This window comes from Bacillus rossius, chromosome 10 (assembly GCF_032445375.1).
Source record: "Bacillus rossius redtenbacheri isolate Brsri chromosome 10, Brsri_v3, whole genome shotgun sequence".
NCBI lineage: Eukaryota > Metazoa > Arthropoda > Insecta > Phasmatodea > Bacillidae > Bacillus > Bacillus rossius.
Window position 1 is genome coordinate 4,289,793 of NC_086337.1, and position 22,122 is coordinate 4,311,914.

At 46.2% G+C, this 22,122-nt stretch overlaps 1 protein-coding gene across 1 annotated transcript in view; it reads right to left on the bottom strand.

The window, feature by feature from the left end:
- LOC134535727 (gem-associated protein 5-like) overlaps window positions 1–22,122 on the bottom strand; it is a 212,626-nt gene that overhangs the window by 170,502 nt on the left and 20,002 nt on the right. The window contains exon 4 of the mRNA XM_063374945.1: window positions 1,606–1,755. Within this exon, the coding sequence (XP_063231015.1) occupies window positions 1,606–1,755 (150 nt within the window). The remainder of the gene's footprint in view (window positions 1–1,605; window positions 1,756–22,122) is intronic.

Here is a 22,122-nt window from a genome sequence, read left to right on the forward strand (position 1 = left end):
TCATCACCCTTCCTGCCGGACAACATTCTCGGCGCGTGACGCATGGCAACTACAGTCGTGTGCCGCGCACAGCCACGAAAAACCTACCTGATTTCCAAACTACACTAGATATCCGACTGGAGTCTGTTTACGAAAAGCATTTAAGAATTTGTTAATGCCCAACTGGTTCTATTGAGATAAAATGGCTAAAAGGCATGTTTTCGAAGTTTTAGGTGTAAAAACCCCGTTACAAATTTCTTGAAAGTATCAGAGGGAAATGCATTACACCTTTATCACCGCTCAAATTTCACAGTTATCTGACGGGAACGAGATGACTGCGCGCCAGTTCAGAGCCTTGCACTTACAGGTTTTACCGCGCTAGAACTACCATTGGGCGTCGCTCTTATCATCCCGCTTGACTAACACACACGCTGACCCGACGGCGCCCTAAAGCTGATTAGAGGAAACACATAGAAATGCAAGGCAGGAAATTTTTCCAGCTTATCAACCAGGACCCGGGCAAGTCTTGACTATCAAGCTTTTCACATTAAAATATAAGAGACTTGTATTGTGTAATTTCGGTGTTATTTAGCGGTTTTTCTTAAAAATCACTTTTTTCGCATTTTCCATATAAATTAGCGGAAAATTTCGCGATTTCATGATTCACCATATAATCGTGGCCCTAGTTATTGCTCGCGCGAGAGGCGAGACGTGGAATGTTAGAAGAAAGATAAATGCGGGGTAGACAGACGGCAGCCAGTGTGTTTCCTGCGCGGGGAATAAGTGGCGTAGCCCTTTTTTTTTTATGCTGGGTGAAGCAACCTTTTTCTATCAACCCACGGTAAAAGATAATTGCTTGAGCTGTCAAAATAAACATAACTGCGGCAGTTAAAACAAGTCGAGGCGGGCGTGCTTCCAGTCGGTCGCTGTGTACTGTCAACCGATAGTAATCAAAATCAAGAGAAATCCAGCAGGTAGCTTTGCCTTAACTGCGTACCACACTAGACACCCGCAAAAAGCTAAGCGTAAACGTAAACACGTTGCCACAAAAACCTTTATCTGCACCCTGCCGGCAAAGGGACGTGGAATGGGGGTTGTTAAGCGCTGACAGCGGTCGATAGGAAGTGGTATCTATTTTTATATATGCGCTGCCTACGGCAGTACAGCACTCGGCAAGAGAAACGCAGTAACACGCTACTCACCACAAGAAACTTATTTTAGTCCGATTTTCTTCGGATTTTCGGCAATTTTTTCACGGTTCCTCGAAATCGGGTTATAATAGAGAGGTGGTCGCAATAAATGGGGTCTCAACAAAAAGGTTTTACTGTACATATTTCTATGTTAATCAAAATAATTTGTATTCCATTCTGTTAAGTGTGCTTGCTGATAAACATTTTAATCAAAACACTACTCCCATTAAAATTAATTTTTGGTACTAAAGTAATTCCCGACACTGTTCCTTACTAAAAATGTTGCTGCCATTATTTGCCTCTGGTGCATCCTATTTTGAATCTATGACCGCATAATGTATTGGTGTTTTGTTCAAAGCACAGAAATGGAAGTGTTACTTCGAGGGGTGTACGCGGTCCCAAGAGGTTGTAATCACGGATAAAGTGGGATGCGTACTTGGTGGCGGTGGTGGTGGTGGTAGTATCGTCCAGTGCGCTGAGATCCCATGCCAGCAGCTCCCCGAACATGGCGTTGGAGACCAGCGTGGAGGGCTGCGGCCAGGACAGACACAGGTAGAAGCTAGCAGTGCCGGCCGCTCCGGGGAACCTACACACACACGGGCTGCCCTCAAACAAACAAGCAGCACAGGGAACATGGCGTTGGAGACCAGCGTGGAGGGCTGCGGCCTGGACAGACACAGGTAGAAGCTAGCAGTGCCGGCCGCTCCGGGGAACCTACACACACACGGGCTGCCCTCAAACAAACAAGCAGCACAGGGAACATGGCGTTGGAGACCAGCGTGGAGGGCTGCGGCCAGGACAGACACAGGTAGAAGCTGGCAGTGCCGGCCGCTCCGGGGAACCTACACACACACGGGCTGCCCTCAAACAAACAAGCAGCACAGGGAACATGGCGTTGGAGACCAGCGTGGAGGGCTGCGGCCAGGACAGACACAGGTAGAAGCTGGCAGTGCCGGCCACTCCGGGGAACCTACACACACACGGGCTGCCCTCAAACAAACAAGCAGCACAGGTAACATGGCGTTGGAGACCAGCGTGGAGGGCTGCGGCCAGGACAGACACAGGTAGAAGCTGGCAGTGCCGGCCGCTCCGGGGAACCTACACACACACGGGCTGCCCTCAAACAAACAAGCAGCACAGGGAACATGGCGTTGGAGACCAGCGTGGAGGGCTGCGGCCAGGACAGACACAGGTAGAAGCTAGCAGTGCCGGCCGCTCCAGGGAACCTACACACACACGGGCTGCCCTCAAACAAACAAGCAGCACAGGGAACATGGCGTTGGAGACCAGCGTGGAGGGCTGCGGCCAGGACAGACACAGGTAGAAGCTGGCAGTGCCGGCCGCTCCGGGGAACCTACACACACACGGGCTGCCCTCAAACAAACAAGCAGCACAGGGAACATGGCGTTGGAGACCAGCGTGGAGGGCTGCGGCCAGGACAGACACAGGTAGAAGCTGGCAGTGCCGGCCGCTCCAGGGAACCTACACACACACGGGCTGCCCTCAAACAAACAAGCAGCACAGGGAACATGGCGTTGGAGACCAGCGTGGAGGGCTGCGGCCAGGACAGACACAGGTAGAAACTGGCAGTGCCGGCCGCTCCAGGGAACCTACACACACACGGGCTGCCCTCAAACAAACAAGCAGCACAGGGAACATGGCGTTGGAGACCAGCGTGGAGGGCTGCGGCCATGACAGACACAGGTAGAAGCTGGCAGTGCCGGCCGCTCCGGGGAACCTACACACACACGGGCTGCCCTCAAACAAACAAGCAGCACAGGGAACATGGCGTTGGAGACCAGCGTGGAGGGCTGCGGCCAGGACAGACACAGGTAGAAGCTAGCAGTGCCGGCCGCTCCAGGGAACATACACACACACGGGCTGCCCTCAAACAAACAAGCAGCACAAGGAACATGGCGTTGGAGACCAGCGTGGAGGGCTGCGGCCAGGACAGACACAGGTAGAAGCTAGCAGTGCCGGCCGCTCCGGGGAACCTACACACACACGGGCTGCCCTCAAACAAACAAGCAGCACAAGGAACATGGCGTTGGAGACCAGCGTGGAGGGCTGCGGCCAGGACAGACACAGGTAGAAGCTGGCAGTGCCGGCCGCTCCGGGCAACCTACACACACACGGGCTGCCCTCAAACAAACAAGCAGCACAGGGAACATGGCGTTGGAGACCAGCGTGGAGGGCTGCGGCCAGGACAGACACAGGTAGAAACTGGCAGTGCCGGCCGCTCCGGGGAACCTACACACACACGGGCTGCCCTCAAACAAACAAGCAGCACAGGGAACATGGCGTTGGAGACCAGCGTGGAGGGCTGCGGCCAGGACAGACACAGGTAGAAGCTGGCAGGACCGGCCTCTCCAGGGAACCTACACACACACGGGCTGCCCTCAAACAAACAAGCAGCACAGGGAACATGGCGTTGGAGACCAGCGTGGAGGGCTGCGGCCAGGACAGACACAGGTAGAAGCTGGCAGTGCCGGCCGCTCCGGGGAACCTACACACACCCGGGCTGCAGTCAAACAAACAAGCAGCACAGAGTACTGACTTTTATGCTACCACAAAAATATAGCACTTCAGGTGTTTAAATTGTATTTTAGTTTTAAAATGGCACCTGTTTTTTCATAACTATTATTTTTTTTTTAAATATTTTGTTTTTGGTTACATGTGTATTTTAATTTGCTTGAGTTAAATTGCCCGCAACAAGCAAGGATATTAGGTGAGAAATGTGCGCATGAGGGAGTTTGGTATGCACACTGTTGATGATCCTGTTTTGGTGTTGCGCAAGGTGGTCGACAGCGCTAGAGCGGCGCGGCTACGGCAGGCGAAGAGGAAAGTGGTGCGAACATGAAGCGAGTCCAACATGTGCCAGTTGCAGTGATAACATGGATCTACGACCGGGGCTGCCGGGATCAATTGCCACAAACCGGGCCGTGAACTCAGTCTAGCCAGTGGCAGGGAATTCACTCAAACAAAAGCAACATCTGCCCTTTCATCTGCCGGTAACTGTACGTGCTTGATCACTCATAATGCACCGTGTTCAAGTATTAGAGACAAAACTATAAGTATTACGGCGCACAGATTGTCATGAAGGCCATGCTTATGTTGGTTGCACTTTAGTTTTAAGCAAGTCAACTGTGTGCACAATCGTACGAAATAAGGACTCTTACCAAAAGTTTATATAAGTGTGATGCTGTTGGTTGTACTAGTGGGAATATATTTGACATTAGGTACCAGAACAAACATGAACAGATGATTCACGTGGACAAGGTTGTTACTGAATGTTGCAATGAAAAAAATAATTTTTGGCCTGACAGGATTGATGTGAACCAGGTGGTGATATGCGAATAAGCACTTTAATTTTTGAAAAATATAATGTAACTTTACAGACAATAATATTGGTTTCACTGTCAGTAAAGGATGGTTTGGAAAGGTACGCGACGTGAGTTGAAGGTCATGCCCAGGCGGGCAAGTCAGCCAGCCGACTGACGATAAAGTACATAACCACATATCTCCCGATACGTGGTGTCGTATTTATCATACAAAGTGTGATGGAAGGCATATAAAGATAAATGGTGTGACATATTTATAGTTAAGTGTTATTCTAGGCATTTATATTACATAAAGTATATTTTCCTACACAATTTTGGAACAGATTAAATAAATTAGCTTTGCTATTTATGAAAACTGTAACCGTGGTGCTGTGCTTAAAACAAAACCATAATTATTGATAATAAATGTCCGGTGGAAGCGTCAGGCTAATTATCTAAAAGAACTTGCCAGAGGGGCACAGCCCTCTTACAAACCTAATTTAAAATTAACCTCCCTGACAGTAGGAAAGGTTACGTGGATTGTGGTTTCAAGTAGCAGCAAATGAAAACACTCGTATGGTTTGGTTTCATTAGAGGCTTTTACTGTTGATTAGTAGTGTGCCGGAAATTAGGCATTTCGTCACCTTTTTTTAATTTTTTTTCTATAATTTTAAATTTTTGGGATTTCTAATTTTTTTAGTTTATCTGGTTGTTAATGGGGGTGATTTACGTTTTGTTAGGCCGGTGTACGCCACGGATTTAAACTTTGTGCCAGTGGACCGAAGCCCCTTCCCAGGGGGCCAATCTGATATTTTGCTGTCTAATGTGGACATGGTCAGCCCGGTTGAAATTTCTCTCGCCTGCAGTCACGTCCCGAGTTTGTAATTTTAATTCCCTGCACGACCAAAACTGCTTTGAGCAGCTCCTGGGCTGCAAGCTGCTACCTTGTAGAGGCCTGCTGAGAAAAGCATGTCTCGTCACGAAGCAGTCTCCAGTGGAGCTGCGTTCCCACCTTAGTGGCTATTTCTGCCCCCCCTTCTCAGTTCCAAGTAAGACCAATGACCGGTCGTAACCCCCTGGACACCGGTGACCGTTTCCAAGGTCTCTTCGCAAAACGAGTGCGCCAAAACTGATCACAAGCGCTTCCTAGCGGCCAATTCGCAAACTTCTCCGCTTGCCTACCCTCTAGGGCGCCAGAGAGCAGCACCTGCTTTGCCTTGAGTTATATGGACGCCGTGGTCGAGTCGATTGTTTTCAACTCAGACCTGCTTCGACAGAGTTCGCTACGGTCGCCCAGTGTGGCCAACTTCAAAACTCCTGCTAGAGTTTTTTTTTCCGCCCGCGTTTGGGCAAGTTCGGTATTTTTCGGCGGGCAAGACACCCCCCCCCCTTCCACCTGTTAGATCCGGGGGGCACTTTTTAATTACGAGACGCCGTTTACCGCGGCACAGACCAACTCGCGTCGCGGCTGCAGACAGACCTCCCTCGAGTATCGGCGAATCGGGTAGATTTCATCCGACCGTTAACGACTATGTAGTCGCTTCGTGTAAGGGATGCTATCCCTCAAGTTAATTCTAGTAGATTAGTCTGTCTGCATAGTTTAGTTATTTGCCTTAGAAATTTTTCTCTTTGAAATTTATTATTATGAAGAAATCATCCGCGTCCTGCCGCGCAATTCGCGAGCTCCCGAGCCTGGCTGACTCCACGACTGCAGCGTGCTGGGCAACTCCCCTGTTTTGGTGAGTGATAATTCGCGAACCCTCCTTTTTCCCTTTAAATTTTTTTTTCCGGGCATTTTCTGCCCCATAGACTGCCTGTATACCAGTTCTAATCAGTTTTGATTTGGACTGTTGCAGACAGGGTTCGATGACGGGGAGAGATTGATTGGTCTCATCTCGTGACCACCCCCCCCTTTTCTGTTCCGTGGGTCACATTCGAAGAAACGCTTCTACTACCCGACGTGATTGTTTGAAGACCCCGGGTGGTAATGTAATTTCAACATTTCCCCTTTACCTAGCGACGAACTATCTCAACCGAATGAATAGCCTACCAGCGAACAGTGCTTTCCTCAAGAATATGTAGAATCAATAAAACTAATCAGCGATGTAATTGTTGGGACATTCAAATTTGGTGCAATTTTTAAATTTTAATTATGTAATAATTTTTGCTAAGGTGTAACATGTACTGTTTTAATTACTCCTGGGGCGCCCCCTTTAACTTTGTTATTTACTAAGATTTTTATTGTCAGGTTTGAATAATACGAACACAAAATTCCTTAATAATAAAACAGGGAACCTATAGACCAAGCTACTTGTGTAGTGTTAATTTATTTATGATATACCTTGTTCCCTTAAAAGATCCACCAGCTCCCCAGTTGCTTGTGTCAGGGAGTTCCAAATTATCTTGTTCTCCACCTCGTGCCACCTCTGGTCAATAACTTATTTGTCTCATTTTTCTTACCCAGCAGTTTCCACGGCTCTTTTTTTAATTAATTTAAAATAATCTAATTTTGAGGCACGAGGGGCGTGACAATTGGTAGCAGAGCATTGTTTGGTCTATAGGCATACCTAAATCGAGTAGGCATACCTAAAAAAAAATAATAATAATAATAATAAATATAAAAAAAATTAATTAAATTTTGTGATAGCAAGTTTGTAATAATAACATTGTGAACTGATCGCTGGTACACCCGGTAGTTATATTGCTTTTCTATTTTAAAGTTATGATTGAGTTTTAAAGGCCCGTGTGGACTTAGTCTGCGCGCGGCGCAAGAAGTCAAGGCGTGCCGTCCGCTAGCAGGCCGGCAGCGAGACGTGTCTTATCACTCGGCTCAGCTGGCGTCCCCCCCCCCCCCTCCCATCACCCCGCTTGAGCCAGCGACACGCCCGTTATCTGAGGGCGACGACACAGCCGTTTCCTCCCGCACACCCCTCTTCCTTGTCCGTCGTGGCAGACGACCTTGCGAGTGACAGGTCAATCCCCTTGTGGACATATACAGGTGGTGCAGGTCAAGCTGACAGGGGACGTTCGCGCAGTTGTCAGAGTAGTACGGCAACTTTATACGCAAATAAGTTTGGGCACATACCCCCCCACCTTGAAAGTGTGACTTACTCCCCGCGCATTGGGGCTAGTTGGTATTTGATATTAATATAGGAAGCCTTATGAGGTATTTAAAATTAAGATAGTTGTTAAGAGAGGAGTATTTATGGTGTACGTTTGAATCGTACATGTGTGTTAAATTTTTGTTTTAATTAGCAGTAATTTACGTCCGAGCAGTATGTTTAAGCCGGAGTTATTGCTGTCAGATGAGCTGACCTATGAGTTACAGCTACGCAATTGGCCCTCCAGTGGCAATGTGCAAGTCCTCAGGAAGAGGCTCAGGGCCGCCCTTCATGATGGCGTGCCCACTAGTGTATCGAATTTGGATTTAGATGTAACTGAAGAATTCAACCTGGCTTGCGCCAAGTTTTATGATATATCGGCTTTCGTAAGCTATCTAGATGTGGAGGAAAATTTACCCAATGTCGAGCGACATATAGTCAGGCTAAAACATGTTACCCGACGTTTGCAAAACCTGAAACAGCTTTCGGCAGACCTTCTCCATGGAATTTATATAAAAGAGGTAGAACGATGTTTGCAACAGACGGCAGGTTTCCATTCAAAATTGGCGGCGAGAGCAGCCGTTTTGGAAGACCCACGACGCAGTCAGCATTATGTGGCTGAGGCACAGGCTTTAGGCATCGATTGTCCCGCCTTCCCGGAAGGGGACGCTCCTAGCTTGCCCCTGGGAGTAGAGCAACCCGACACGCGACAATCAGAAGTACGGGCGACGGTAAACAGACAGGAGACGGAAACGAGCAATTACCAGACGCAGCCCCTGACTCACAGCCACTAACGTCGCTTCCAAACCAACCGATACACGTATCTACCACTCATTCAGAGCCGCTTGTGCAGTCGACGACAGCGGCGACAAACATTACAACGAGTCATGTGACAACCCACCCCGTCACTAGCGTGAATTTTTCACAGGGATTACCAACCATGGCACACCACATGACGCAACCATACCCACCAAACATGTTTTTCCCGTATCCGACCACTCAGGGCTATTTTAACCCTTATGCTCAATTTCAACCACAGTTTCCTTCATGGCAAACCACCCCACTTCCGAGTGCTGGTGTTTTGCAGCCGCCACTCATAACGCCCCAGATCACTCCACCACAGGTCAGTCCCTCGGGTGCGACTCGGGAACAGATTCATTCGCATCCGGTGCCACAAAACCAGCCTTCACCTTGGCCGGCAGGAGCCGCGGCTCAGCCCCACGACTCAGTATTGCGGAGCACGACAGCCCCAGAAACTGGCAACAGTTTCTACGGAAAAATCACCCATCCTGTAGAAAGGCTACTCAAGGATTTGCCAGAGGCGTCGGGTCTGGACGCACACAAACTGATTGATTTCCTTCGAGTCTTGTTAAAGCTACGGCAAAAGGGAGGGATTCCCGAAAAACAAATTTTTGAAATTGTTTACCCGTACACCCAAGCTCCCCTAAGTGAGAGGATCATGGCAGCCATTGAGAATGACCTCACTTTCGACGAGTTTCATGAAGACGTGTTAAATTTTTGTATACCGAGTAGGCTACTCACAAACATCCGGTTGGAGTGGTTTAACCGACTGCAGCAGCGTAATGAAGCCTTGCCAAATTACGTGGCTGACATACGCAAAGCCAACCAGGTACTCAGGCTAAAGGTTTCCGAGAGAGAGGTCGTGAGTACGATTCTAGACGGTTTGAACCCAGCGGAGCGCTCGCGCTCAGTGTTCCAGGCACGCCCCCAAAATTATGCTGAACTAGATCTTTGCGTACACGCCACAAACATAGAATACGCTGACTTTCAGCGAAATAAACAAGCCACATTCGCTAGCCAACAAGGTAGCAGCGCGGGAACGGAGCGCAGTAATTCGCAACATAAGAATGCAGCACAGAAACATCAGGGCAATACATTTTTATCTTCAAGGCCACAAGGGAGGTATCAACAAAATACACATTGTAATTTCTGTAAAAGAGACGGGCATTCCCTGGCCCAGTGTTACCACAAAAACAACAAACAAAATGGCGACACTCCAAAAAACGCATAACGCGGTGGCCTGAACAACCTTATTCAGGGCCACCGAAAAATTCAAGTGTTAAAAATTTTTCTTATAAGTGGGAAGTTCAACTTGCGCCAAGTAATGGCCGTACACAAGAAACACCATTACACAAAAACAATAATCCTAACAACAAGGAGTCCAGGAATAAAAGTAACAAGCGAGGTCACAAACATAAACAAAGAAAGCACAATAGCAGGAGAAATAACAAAAATAAGGGAAATGGTAATTCAACGCACACGTACTCATGTAAAACGTGTGTTGATCCTACAAATAAGGGCAAGAGAAAGTGCCACCAAATTTTTGGCAATATTCCTACAGTAATTCCGTATGCAGTAACAACGATTGGCGAACACACTGTACCGGGACTAATTGATACGGGATCAGCGCGCAGCCTAATTTCTGGGCGTTTGTTTAACAAGTTAAAACAGAGCAAATTAATTCTAAGGACTGAGACCACTAAGTTACAATGTTTCACAGCTTCAGAGCAGCCATTAAATATTACGTTAGCAGTTGTGATCAAGGTGAAGATAGATTTATATTCATGGAATTTCCCATTTTTGGTGTCTGATCAACTTGCCACAGACCTAATCTACGGGTCTGATTTCATCGCCAAGACAGGTCTAATCATTAATCTTCAGGCGAAGAATTTCGTTTTCAAATTCAACATGGGTAATCATATTCCTTGTGGGACCCCTGAACAAATAGTTTCAGTTCCGGCCGAGCCAACGGCAGCCATCTTGGATCAGGGTAACACCACTTCACACGAGCACCTTAATACACAGCAGCGGGCCGCCATTGATAAATTATGCAGTAGTTTTCCAGATGTCTTGACTAGTAAACTAGGTCGCACAAATTTAGTCGAGTACCGAATTGAGTTAGCGGATAAAATACCAGTGAGATCTCACCCTTATCAATTTTTAGGCCCTAAGATGCAGACGATGCGCAATCATGTTCAGGAGCTTTTGGAAAAAGGGGTAATCGAACCCTCGACCTCCGCCTACAGTTCCCCAGCTTTTCTGGTGCCTAAGGGCAAGGATCAACAACGATGTGTAATTGATTACAGAAAAGTTAATGAGAAAATAGTCATACAAAACATACCTTTGCCAGACCTAAATACTGCTTTTCATTGGTTCAGTAAGGCCAAATATTTTAGTGTGTTTGATCTAAATTCTGCCTACCACCAAATTCCCCTTACTGCGGATTCAAAACCCATCACAGCCTTCTGTGTCCCTTGGAACTTGTACCAATACACAGTAGTACCTTTCGGACTTGCCACGGGAGCCCAAGTACTAACTCGACTCCTGGATCAGATACTAGGAGATCTAAAATTCAAAACAGTGTACAACTACCTAGACGATGTCGTCGTATATTCAGAAACATTCGAAGAACACATCAAACATTTAGAGGAAGTCCTAAGTAGATTTCGTAAAGCAGGGTTAACTGTCAACACAAAAAAGGTTAAGTTTGCAGTTCAAGAACTGTCTTTTCTAGGACACCTGGTTTCTAGCAAGGGAGTCACCATTGATCCTTCACGTACACAAGCTATTCGTGATTTTCCGCCTCCCACAAACCCTAAGGGTATTTCACGTTTTATTGGTATGGCAAATTTTTACTCAAAATATATTCCTAATTTCGCTGAGCACGCAGCACCACTAAATACGTTGCGTAAGAAAAACACACCTTTCACATGGGGTCCGGAACAAGAAAAAGCTTTTAATTTCCTGAAACAGGCGATTTCTTCCCCGCCTGTACTCCGCATGGCAGACTTCACCAAACCTTTCATTTTACAGACTGATGCGTCCAGTGTGGCTATTGGCGCAGTACTGTCACAGGAAGTCGAAGGCTGCAGACAGCCCATTGCGTTTGCGTCGCGGACACTTACCCACGCCGAGAGGAAAGCCTCCTCGATCTACGAATTAGAATGCCTCGCCGTGGTATTTGGCATTGACAAATTCCGCCAATTTATAGAACACAGGGAATTCCTGTTAGAGACAGATAATCAGGCATTAGCCTGGCTTTTGGCACACCCGAAACAATTAGGGAAACTCGGGCGATGGATTGCGAAAATTTCCTCTTTAAAGTTCAAAATCCAACACATTCGTGGCACACAGAACATAGTAGCGGACACACTGTCGCGCATGTTCGAAAATCCAACTCAGGCTCCGCCCGAAGGAACACCACTCTTATGTCAAGCCTTATTGACAGACTTTCCGTTGGCATTTCAGGATTTACAGAGCCAGCAGGAAGCTGATCCCCACATTTCCAGTATTATTAAACTTTTAAGTTCAGGAACGGCGCCAAAATACTTTAGGATGTCTAAGGGGCTGTTGCAAAAACGCATCCCCCAATCAAAAACATACAAAATCGTGCTCCCGCAAAATCTACGTAATATGATATTCCATTATTATCACATCTCGCCGGTGGGCGCACACCTCGGTATATATAAGACCATTCAGGCGATCCGACGTCATTTCGTGTGGGACGGCATGCACAAGGACATCACCGAGCAGGTGAAACTATGCAAAATCTGTGCGCTGAGTAAGCCAGCGCAGAACACTCGTTTCGGTTATTTAACTTCAGATGTGGCCGAACACCCCATGCAAAAAATGTTTATCGACTTTGTCGGGCCTTTCCCGCGCTCAAAGACAGGAAACACTATGCTGCTGGTGTGTGTTGACGCCTTCACAAAATTTGTCTGGCTCATCCCCATGCGAAAAGCCACCGCAGAAAACACTGTATCTGCGCTACGTAATCAGATCTTCAAGACGTCGGGAGTCCCGTCTATAGTAGTGTCAGATAATGCAACCCAGTTCACGGCTAGGATTTTTAAGAACATGTGCTTCTCACATGGCATTCTGCACGTCACAACCTCGCCTTATTATCCACAGCCCTCGCATGCTGAGAGATTCAACCGCAATCTCCGGTCTGCTTTAATAGCTTACCATGCGCAGGAGCAGGATAAATGGGATTAGAATTTGGTGTGGCTGCAAATGGCCTTTAATTATGCACATCATGAAGGACACAAAAGTACTCCTTTCGAACTCATGTTCACTTACCGACCTAATACCCCTCTTTCAAATCTTTGGTCTTTGAATGACCTATTGCCCGATGATCCGAGAGACATCAGGGAGATTTGGAGAAGAGCTCGTAAAAATCTCAACCTGGCTCATGAGAGCAGAAAAAAGAAATACAACGAAAACCGATCTCCTAACCCTTACAGGGTAGGCGATTTTGTGCTTTGTAAGGCACACCCACTCAGCAAGGCAGTGGATAAGTTTTCCGCCAAGCTGGCGTACCGCAGAGAGGTCCTTTTCAAATACAGCGATTTTTAACGCCAGTTACGGTTAGCCTAGCTGACCCCAGTTCAGGAGAATTCGTGACCAGAGCGCACATCTCCCATCTAAAGAAAACACAGGCTGACTTAAAGTAGATGTGTTTAATTTCTTTACCCTAACATAGGGAACTCTCTAATATTACGCATGCCAGAAATCCTCGAGGTCTTAAAAATCCATGGTACTAGAAATAAGAATGCTAGCTTTACGTTGTATTAGTTTTAAGTGGCCACTTAGTTAATAAGCTCTTAGTTAATAATATTGTTTAAGGGTTATCGATATGTTGTGCCTGAGAGGCGGACGCGTCTCAAAGGTGTTAGAATATAAGTAGTAGGATACAAGCGAACCTGGTACTAGTTTTAATGATAAGTGTAAGTGTTTGTTTTATTTTCCCTATATGCTCCGCATTCAAGCGGGGGAGTATGTGCCGGAAATTAGACATTTCGTCACCTTTTTTTAATTTTTTTTCTATAATTTTAAAATTTTTGGGATTTCTAATTTTTTTAGTTTATCTGGTTGTTAATGGGGGTGATTTACGTTTTGTTAGGCCGGTGTACGCCACGGATTTAAACTTTGTGCCAGTGGACCGAAGCCCCTTCCCAGGGGGCCAATCTGATATTTTGCTGTCTAATGTGGACATGGTCAGCCCGGTTGAAATTTCTCTCGCCTGCAGTCACGTCCCGAGTTTGTAATTTTAATTCCCTGCACGACCAAAACTGCTTTGAGCAGCTCCTGGGCTGCAAGCTGCTACCTTGTAGAGGCCTGCTGAGAAAAGCATGTCTCGTCACGAAGCAGTCTCCAGTGGAGCTGCGTTCCCACCTTAGTGGCTATTTCTGCCCCCCCTTCTCAGTTCCAAGTAAGACCAATGACCGGTCGTAACCCCCTGGACACCGGTGACCGTTTCCAAGGTCTCTTCGCAAAACGAGTGCGCCAAAACTGATCACAAGCGCTTCCTAGCGGCCAATTCGCAAACTTCTCCGCTTGCCTACCCTCTAGGGCGCCAGAGAGCAGCACCTGCTTTGCCTTGAGTTATATGGACGCCGTGGTCGAGTCGATTGTTTTCAACTCAGACCTGCTTCGACAGAGTTCGCTACGGTCGCCCAGTGTGGCCAACTTCAAAACTCCTGCTAGAGTTTTTTTTTCCGCCCGCGTTCGGGCAAGTTCGGTATTTTTCGGCGGGCAAGACACCCTCCCCCTTCCACCTGTTAGATCCGGGGGGCACTTTTTAATTACGAGACGCCGTTTACCGCGGCACAGACCAACTCGCGTCGCGGCTGCAGACAGACCTCCCTCGAGTATCGGCGAATCGGGTAGATTTCATCCGACCGTTAACGACTATGTAGTCGCTTCGTGTAAGGGATGCTATCCCTCAAGTTAATTCTAGTAGATTAGTCTGTCTGCATAGTTTAGTTATTTGCCTTAGAAATTTTTCTCTTTGAAATTTATTATTATGAAGAAATCATCCGCGTCCTGCCGCGTAATTCGCGAGCTCCCGAGCCTGGCTGACTCCACGACTGCAGCGTGCTGGGCAACTCCCCTGTTTTGGTGAGTGATAATTCGCGAACCCTCCTTTTTCCCTTTAAATTTTTTTTTCCGGGCATTTTCTGCCCCATAGACTGCCTGTATACCAGTTCTAATCAGTTTTGATTTGGACTGTTGCAGACAGGGTTCGATGACGGGGAGAGATTGATTGGTCTCATCTCGTGACCACCCCCCCCTTTTCTGTTCCGTGGGTCACATTCGAAGAAACGCTTCTACTACCCGACGTGATTGTTTGAAGACCCCGGGTGGTAATGTAATTTCAACATTTCCCCTTTACCTAGCGACGAACTATCTCAACCGAATGAATAGCCTACCAGCGAACAGTGCTTTCCTCAAGAATATGTAGAATCAATAAAACTAATCAGCGATGTAATTGTTGGGACATTCAAATTTGGTGCAATTTTTAAATTTTAATTATGTAATAATTTTTGCTAAGGTGTAACATGTACTGTTTTAATTACTCCTGGGGCGCCCCCTTTAACTTTGTTATTTACTAAGATTTTTATTGTCAGGTTTGAATAATACGAACACAAAATTCCTTAATAATAAAACAGGGAACCTATAGACCAAGCTACTTGTGTAGTGTTAATTTATTTATGATATACCTTGTTCCCTTAAAAGATCCACCAGCTCCCCAGTTGCTTGTGTCAGGGAGTTCCAAATTATCTTGTTCTCCACCTCGTGCCACCTCTGGTCAATAACTTATTTGTCTCATTTTTCTTACCCAGCAGTTTCCACGGCTCTTTTTTTAATTAATTTAAAATAATCTAATTTTGAGGCACGAGGGGCGTTACAGTAGTTTAGTATCTTTTCATTGATAGGTTTCTTACATTAGAAAATATCTTACGGCATTACAGCCATTACAAACAAAACTGCTAACAATGTCAGATTCTTATTTTTGATACATTACATTGAGTAACTAACGAAATAAAAAAAAGAAGAAAGAGGAGCCGGGGGGGGGGGGGGGAACACCATTTCATACTATGCTAAGTTCAACTGTTTAGGAACATTGAGCTCGCAGGCTCATAAAACAAATATGTGTGTTTAAAATACAATATTTTATAATAATATGGAAAACGTCCTAAAACTGGCGGAGTTATAAACTGTTCTTCACTCCTTTTTGAGGGGTGCCGAAAGATGGAGGGAGACTCCGTTATAGAGGCTCACGAGTTACATGTTGAGGTGCAAAATGTGGCGCCGGAACTGGGCCGCCATCTTGAACTGGTCTGGGGTCCTTGAAGTACTCTGGGATTCTGGAACCCTCTGGGATTCTGGAACCCTGCCTTAGCTGGCAGGGTGAAGTAGATAGTGGCTGTCCCTGGGGGTGATCCGGGGATGCGCGGCGCGGGAGCTCGCGGTAGCCATAGAAGAAATAGTTATGGCCAAAACCAAAAAAAACTAAAGTTAAACTTAACTATTTGGGCAGCTACTAAGAAAAACTAAATAAAATCTAGGCGACATGGCCTGGCTCAGAAGCAACTACATTATTGCCGAAAGCGGATCACGATAGCTGCTGGTCGTTACTGCGACCTGTTGCAAAGATGCGCGCTGGACGAGAGCTGCCCTCAAAATCCCTGAAAATGGCGCCGGGACGCTAACTTAAACTTTAGTTCGGTCGTCTGTTCCTCTGGAGGAGGGGATCGGGAAACCCGAAGTGCTCCGAAGGGCTCCGAAAGAAAAAAAAAAGGGCTCCAGCGACCTATCGACTGAGTGTGAGGTCGACTGTTTCTCCTGGAGGGGATAGGGTGGTCAGTAGTGTGCTCTCGCTCTCAGCTGGTTCGTCCTTTCGCCGATAGATGGTGTGGGCATGCAGGTCAGAGTCTCGCAGAGACCATCGCGGCACTTGATGGCCGCCATTTTGCAAGTGGGGGGGGGGGGGGGGATTTTGGCCTTGAGAGGGGACATTGCCGCGGCTGGCCGATGACCGCTGTGGACCAGGATGGGGTGGGGGGTATGTCCGGTGAATGACCTGCCCTGGGAGAATTCGCCGGCCAGACGTCGGGACGTGCGGCGGAGCTTGAAAAAAGGACACCAAAACGTGTTAGAGACCGCAAACTTCAGCACACCTCCGAGAAGGGGTGGGGGTGACCATGGGAAGCTTAGGGCGGCTACTTTCGTCACGCGTAGCGCTAAACTCGTGACGAAACGCGACGGCCAGTGGATACCGTTGCTGATGATAGCCCTGTAGTCGGCTAGACCCAGCAAATTTGGTGGGAAACGGCGGTGAGAGCACTATGCTGCTCAACAAGGTAACCTGCCGGTACACTCGACCGAACAAGTTTGGATGGGGCGAAAGCAGCGGGCGAAAGTGTAAAATTAAAGTTATAAAAAAATTTAAAATTTTGTAAAACTAAGAAGAAAAAAAAAATTGTGCCTAGTGTAGCACTGATTCGGCACATACTTCCCCCCTGAAAGACGGAGTCAGTGTGGCCAACTTGAGCCACCAAAAACCTAAGTGACTTACCTTGTACCAGGATCTACTGTAGTAAACTACTTACAATCTATAAGAATTCTTACACGTTTAAATAGAGCTAAAACTTACATATAACTTATTGAATAAGTGGCGCCACTTAAAACTAGGCATCTTAATTGAATACTCCTTAACTTAAACATCTTATAAACTAGTACCATGGTTTTTTATATTACTTATAATTATGACCTAGGGTTTTTGATAACAACACTGTGTGTTGAGTTTGGCATGCCGAAGAATTTGGCGCTGTTCCTTGCAGAAGGAAAACAGTGAAGAGTGCCCTTACTTTAGGTTCGGGTGCACTTTCTTCAGCTGAGATATGTGCGCGCGCGCGCGATATTCGCCGGAGGTGGGGTCGGCTAAAGCGACCGTGACTGGCGTGAGGTATGGTTGTATCTGCCAGGGGCCATTCCAACGACACGAAAGTTTGGCTGATCTCTTGTCGATCGCCTTGCTGAGTGTGTGTGCTCTGCACAACACTAAATCACCTACTCTGTAGGGATTGGGATAACGTCTTTTGTTATATTGTTGCCTGCTTGCCTCGTGGGCCAAGTTCAGGTTTTTACGAGCTCTACTCCAGACTTCCTTAATGTTCCTGGGGTCGTCTGGTAGTAACTCTTTTAACGTCCATTGATTAGAGAGTGGGGTGTTGGGCTGGTATGTAAACATGAGTTCAAACGGTGTTGTTTTGTGACTTTCATGTCTGGCGGAATTGAAAGCCATTTGCAACTACACGAGATTGGAATCCCACCTATCCTGCGAGTTCGCATGGAATGCTATTAAGGCAGACCGGAGGTTTCGGTTGAAACGCTCCGCATGCGAAGGCTGGGGGTAGTAGGGAGTCGTGGTCACATGCTGAATCCCGTGTGAAAAGCACATGTTTTTGAAAATTGTCGATTTGAAGTTTGTGGCGTTATCGGAAACAATGATGGAAGGTACCCCGGATATTTTGAAAATATAATTTTGGAGGGCTCGAATGGTGATTTCGGCCGTGGCTCTTCTAACAGGGATTAGCCACACAAATTTTGAGAATGCATCTACGCATACTAGAAGCATCGAATTTCCGTCTTTTGACCTTGGGAAGGGTCCCACAAAATCAATGAAAAGTTTTTGCAAGGGCCTTTCGGTCACATCGGAACTCAAAAATCCGAATTGTGTTTTCTGGGCAGGTTTGCTCAAATTGCACAACTTGCATAATTTGACCCTCTGGGTTATGTCTTTATGCATTCCGTCCCAGATGAAATGCTTGCGGATGTTTTCAATAGTTTTGAAAATGCCTAAATGTGCGCCTAAAGGTGATGAGTGATAATATTGAAAAATCATGTCCCTGAGATTTTGAGGTAAGGCTATTTTAAAATTCTTACATTGCTGAGTTCTTCGATAAAGAATTCCCTTAGATAGTTTGTGGTATTTTGGGGGTGAACCTGAGTTTATTTGCGCAATTATGTCAGACAGTTGCGGGTCCGAATTTTGGTGGGATCGTAAATCCGAAAAGGCTAGCGGAAAATTTGTGAGCAATGCGTGGCAGGCAATGGGAATTTCTTCCTGAATATAGGAATTGGAAGGTGACTCGAACATTCGAGAAAGGGTGTCGGCCACGATGTTTTGTGAACCTTTAATATGTTGAATTTTAAATTTAAGAGAAGCAATCTTGGCAATCCAGCGTCCTAATTTACCTAATTGCTTGGGGTGAGCCAAAAACCAAGCAAGGGCCTGATTATCGGTTTCCAGCAGAAATTCTTTATGTTCCAAATATGGCCGGAACTTGTCTATGCAGAAAACTACAGCAAGGCACTCGAGTTCATACACCGAAGAGGCTTTTCTCTCTTGGTGCGTTAATGTGCGGGAGGCGAAAGCTATAGGCTGCCTACAACCATCAAACTCTTGTGAGAGAACTGCGCCTATGGCTACGCTGGAGGCGTCGGTCTGAAGAATGAACGGCTTACTGAAATCTGCCATTCGGAGCACTGGAGGGCTAATTATGGCTTGTTTGAGGAAAGAAAATGCTTTGTCTTGTTCTGGACCCCAATTGAAGACTGAATTTTTCTTACGTAGAGCATTCAATGGTGCTGCATGCTCAGCAAAATTAGGTATGAATTTAGAATAAAAATTTGTCATGCCGATAAATCTGGCGATGCCTTTAGCATCTTTAGGGGGCTGAAAATCCTTGATCGCCTGTGTTCGGCTTGGGTCTATGGTTACTCCCCTATTAGATATTAGATGTCCTAAGAAAGAAATTTCTTGTACCGCAAATTTTACTTTTTTGGTATTGACCGTTAGGCCGGCATGGCGTAGTCGTTTAAGGACTTCATGCAAATGAGCGAGGTGCTCTTCAAAAGTTTCTGAATAAACGACAACATCGTCCAAATAATTGAAAACGGACTTTAATTTTAGATCGCCGAAAATTTGATCTAGAAGCCGTGTTAACACTTGTGCGCCAGTGGCTAGACCAAAGGGTACTACTTTGTATTGGTAGAGATTCCACGGCACGCAGAATCCGGTGACGTGTTTTGACTCTGGGGTTAGTGGTATTTGGTGGTAAGCCGAATTAAGGTCAAACACACTGAAAAATTTGGCTTTACTGAACCAGTGACATGCTGAATTTAGATCTGGTAATGGCGTCATTTCTACTTCAATTTGTTGGTTCACCTTACGAAAGTCAACAACGACGCGGTGACCTTGACCTTGATCCTTAGGTACCAAGAAGGCTGGGGAAGCGCAATTTGAGGCTGAAGGCTCAATGACGTCTTTTTCTAAGAGTTTTTGTATGTGTTCACGCATTACCTGCATTTTAGGTCCTAACAGAGGGTACGGATGACACCGAACTGGGGTTTTGTCAAAAAGTTTTATTTCATATTGAGTTAAGTGAGTGCGTCCTAATTTCTCACTTAAAACGTCTGAAAAACTGTGACACAAATTTTCTATTTCTTTTCTTTGTCCGTGACTGAGATGGGCAGGTGAAACGTTGTTTTCCCCGTTCGAAACTGACTGGATGGTGTTGACATGAGTCTGACTCTGCGTGTCGGGATACAAAGGAAATTAAAATTTGCTTATTAAATTGGAAATGAAATTTACGTGCTTGTAAATCAATTATCATGCCAGTTTTTGCAATAAAATCAGAACCAAATATTAAATCAGTGGCCAAATCATCAGCTACCAAAAATGGAAAAGTCCACGAAAACAAATCAATTTTAATTTTAACAATAACTGCAAACTTTACTTTCAAAGGCTTATCAGCCGCTGTGAAACACTGTATATCTATGGGCTGTGTTTTGTGAATGATATTATCTTGTTGTAATTTTCTGAAGAACTTGCCCGACACGAACGAGCGCACTGATCCCGTGTCAATTAGTCCTGGGATTTCTTGTTTTCCTACGGTTGTGTTGGCATAGGGTAGAACTGTCGGTAGATTAGCTAAAATATTATGACACGTTCTTTTGTCCGTGGTTCGCGGACAATTACATCTTTTGCACATACGCCAAACAGTGTTGCAATGTTCCATTTGATTGACTTGACGAGCTTTGTTTTTCTTAGCTCGCCTTTGTTTTTGTTTTCTTAGTTTATTTTTTTCTCTGTGTGGGGAAGCTGTGTTTTTTTGAAGTTTTTGGTCGAATTTTGCATTAGGGCTGGTGTGAAGGGAAAAATTTCTAACTGTTGTTTGGGCGGCTGGCTCAGAAAGAATTTTTTCTGGCCAGCGATTTACACGTTTTTTGAGTCCCGCGAATTTTGATAGTTTGGGCGATAGTTTTTTGCGCGACACTGTTCAATGTAGTGCCCGGGTTTTTTGCAGTACCTGCAGACAGGTATCCGTTCATCTTTATTTTGAGGCTTAGCGACTTGTTCATTGCTGTTTTTTTGTTGCGAATTTTTGTTATAATACTGCTGTTTATTTTCTGTTATTCTGGTATTGTTGTGGGCGTAGACATTAGCTTCTCGATTTCGCTAGTGGTCTGCGTATTCTACATTTGTGTTGGAGATGCACAAGCGATCAAGCTCGGCAAAATTTTGTGGTCGGGCCTGAAAAACTGCCCGCGATCTTTCTTGAGGGTTAATTCCATCAAGTATGTTAGAGACTATCTCACTCTCAGACACTCGCAACCGAAGAATTTGAGCGGCTAGTTTGATGTCTGCTATGTAATTAGGTAAGGCTTCATGTCTTTGTTGTAGCCTGTTGTACCATTCCAACCTGATGTTGGTCATCAAACGGGCTGGAATAAAATAATTTAGTATATCTTCGTGAAATTGATCAAATGAATAATTTTGTTCAATCGCGAGCGTAACTCGCTCGCTCAAGGGTGGCTGTGTGAAGGGAAAAATGATTTCCAGCAGTTCCCTGTCAGGAAGATTAGCCTTTTGTTTTACCCTAAATAAATGTTTGAGAAACTCGATTAGATTTCTGGGTTCCAATCCTGTGGTTTCCTTAAAATTAGCTAAGAGCCTTTCCACGGAATGTGGAATCTTAGCATACAAATTTCCTCCAACTGCTTGGTTTGAGTTAGAGAATACAGGTACCGGGTTCGGTGCTGGATTAGGGGGTGGAGGTGGAGCTGGTTGAGGTTGTGGATGATTTTGAGTCTGATATACCTGCGGAGCCAATGGCAGGTATGAGGTGGCGGGGCTGATGTATGGAAGTTGTGATTCTACTCGGTCACCGGGTGGCACGGATAAGTTATGTGGCAAAGTTACTGCCAGGTTGGAAGTGAAATTTAGCAGCGGCGAAGCTGACCTTCCAATGGCCGAGGAGATGGGGTGGGTTTCCGGGGAGGTTTGAAGGGATGAAAAGGTAGACCTGAATTGCCGATAGGGGTTGAAAATGGCGGGTGAGGTGGAGGGGAGGTATATGGGTTTGGGGCGATGGTAAGGGTGAGCTGCGAACGATTGGCTGGGATGGGCGTAGGTGACCTTGGTACTCTGGTGATCACCAGTCGCCATGACACTCGCGGAGGAAAACTGCTCGTTAATGGCTGTTGCGGTGATGACAGGAAATGTCTCACGGCGTGGTGTTACTGGTGGAGATGGAGGGGAGGAGGGTAAAGGAGGGGGTGTAGGGACTGGGCTACCTCCGGTTTCCATTTGTTTTGGAGGTTGCGGTACTTGAGTGTGAAACTCTGCTCCTGCAGCTGCAGTTACAGGTTCTAGGGATG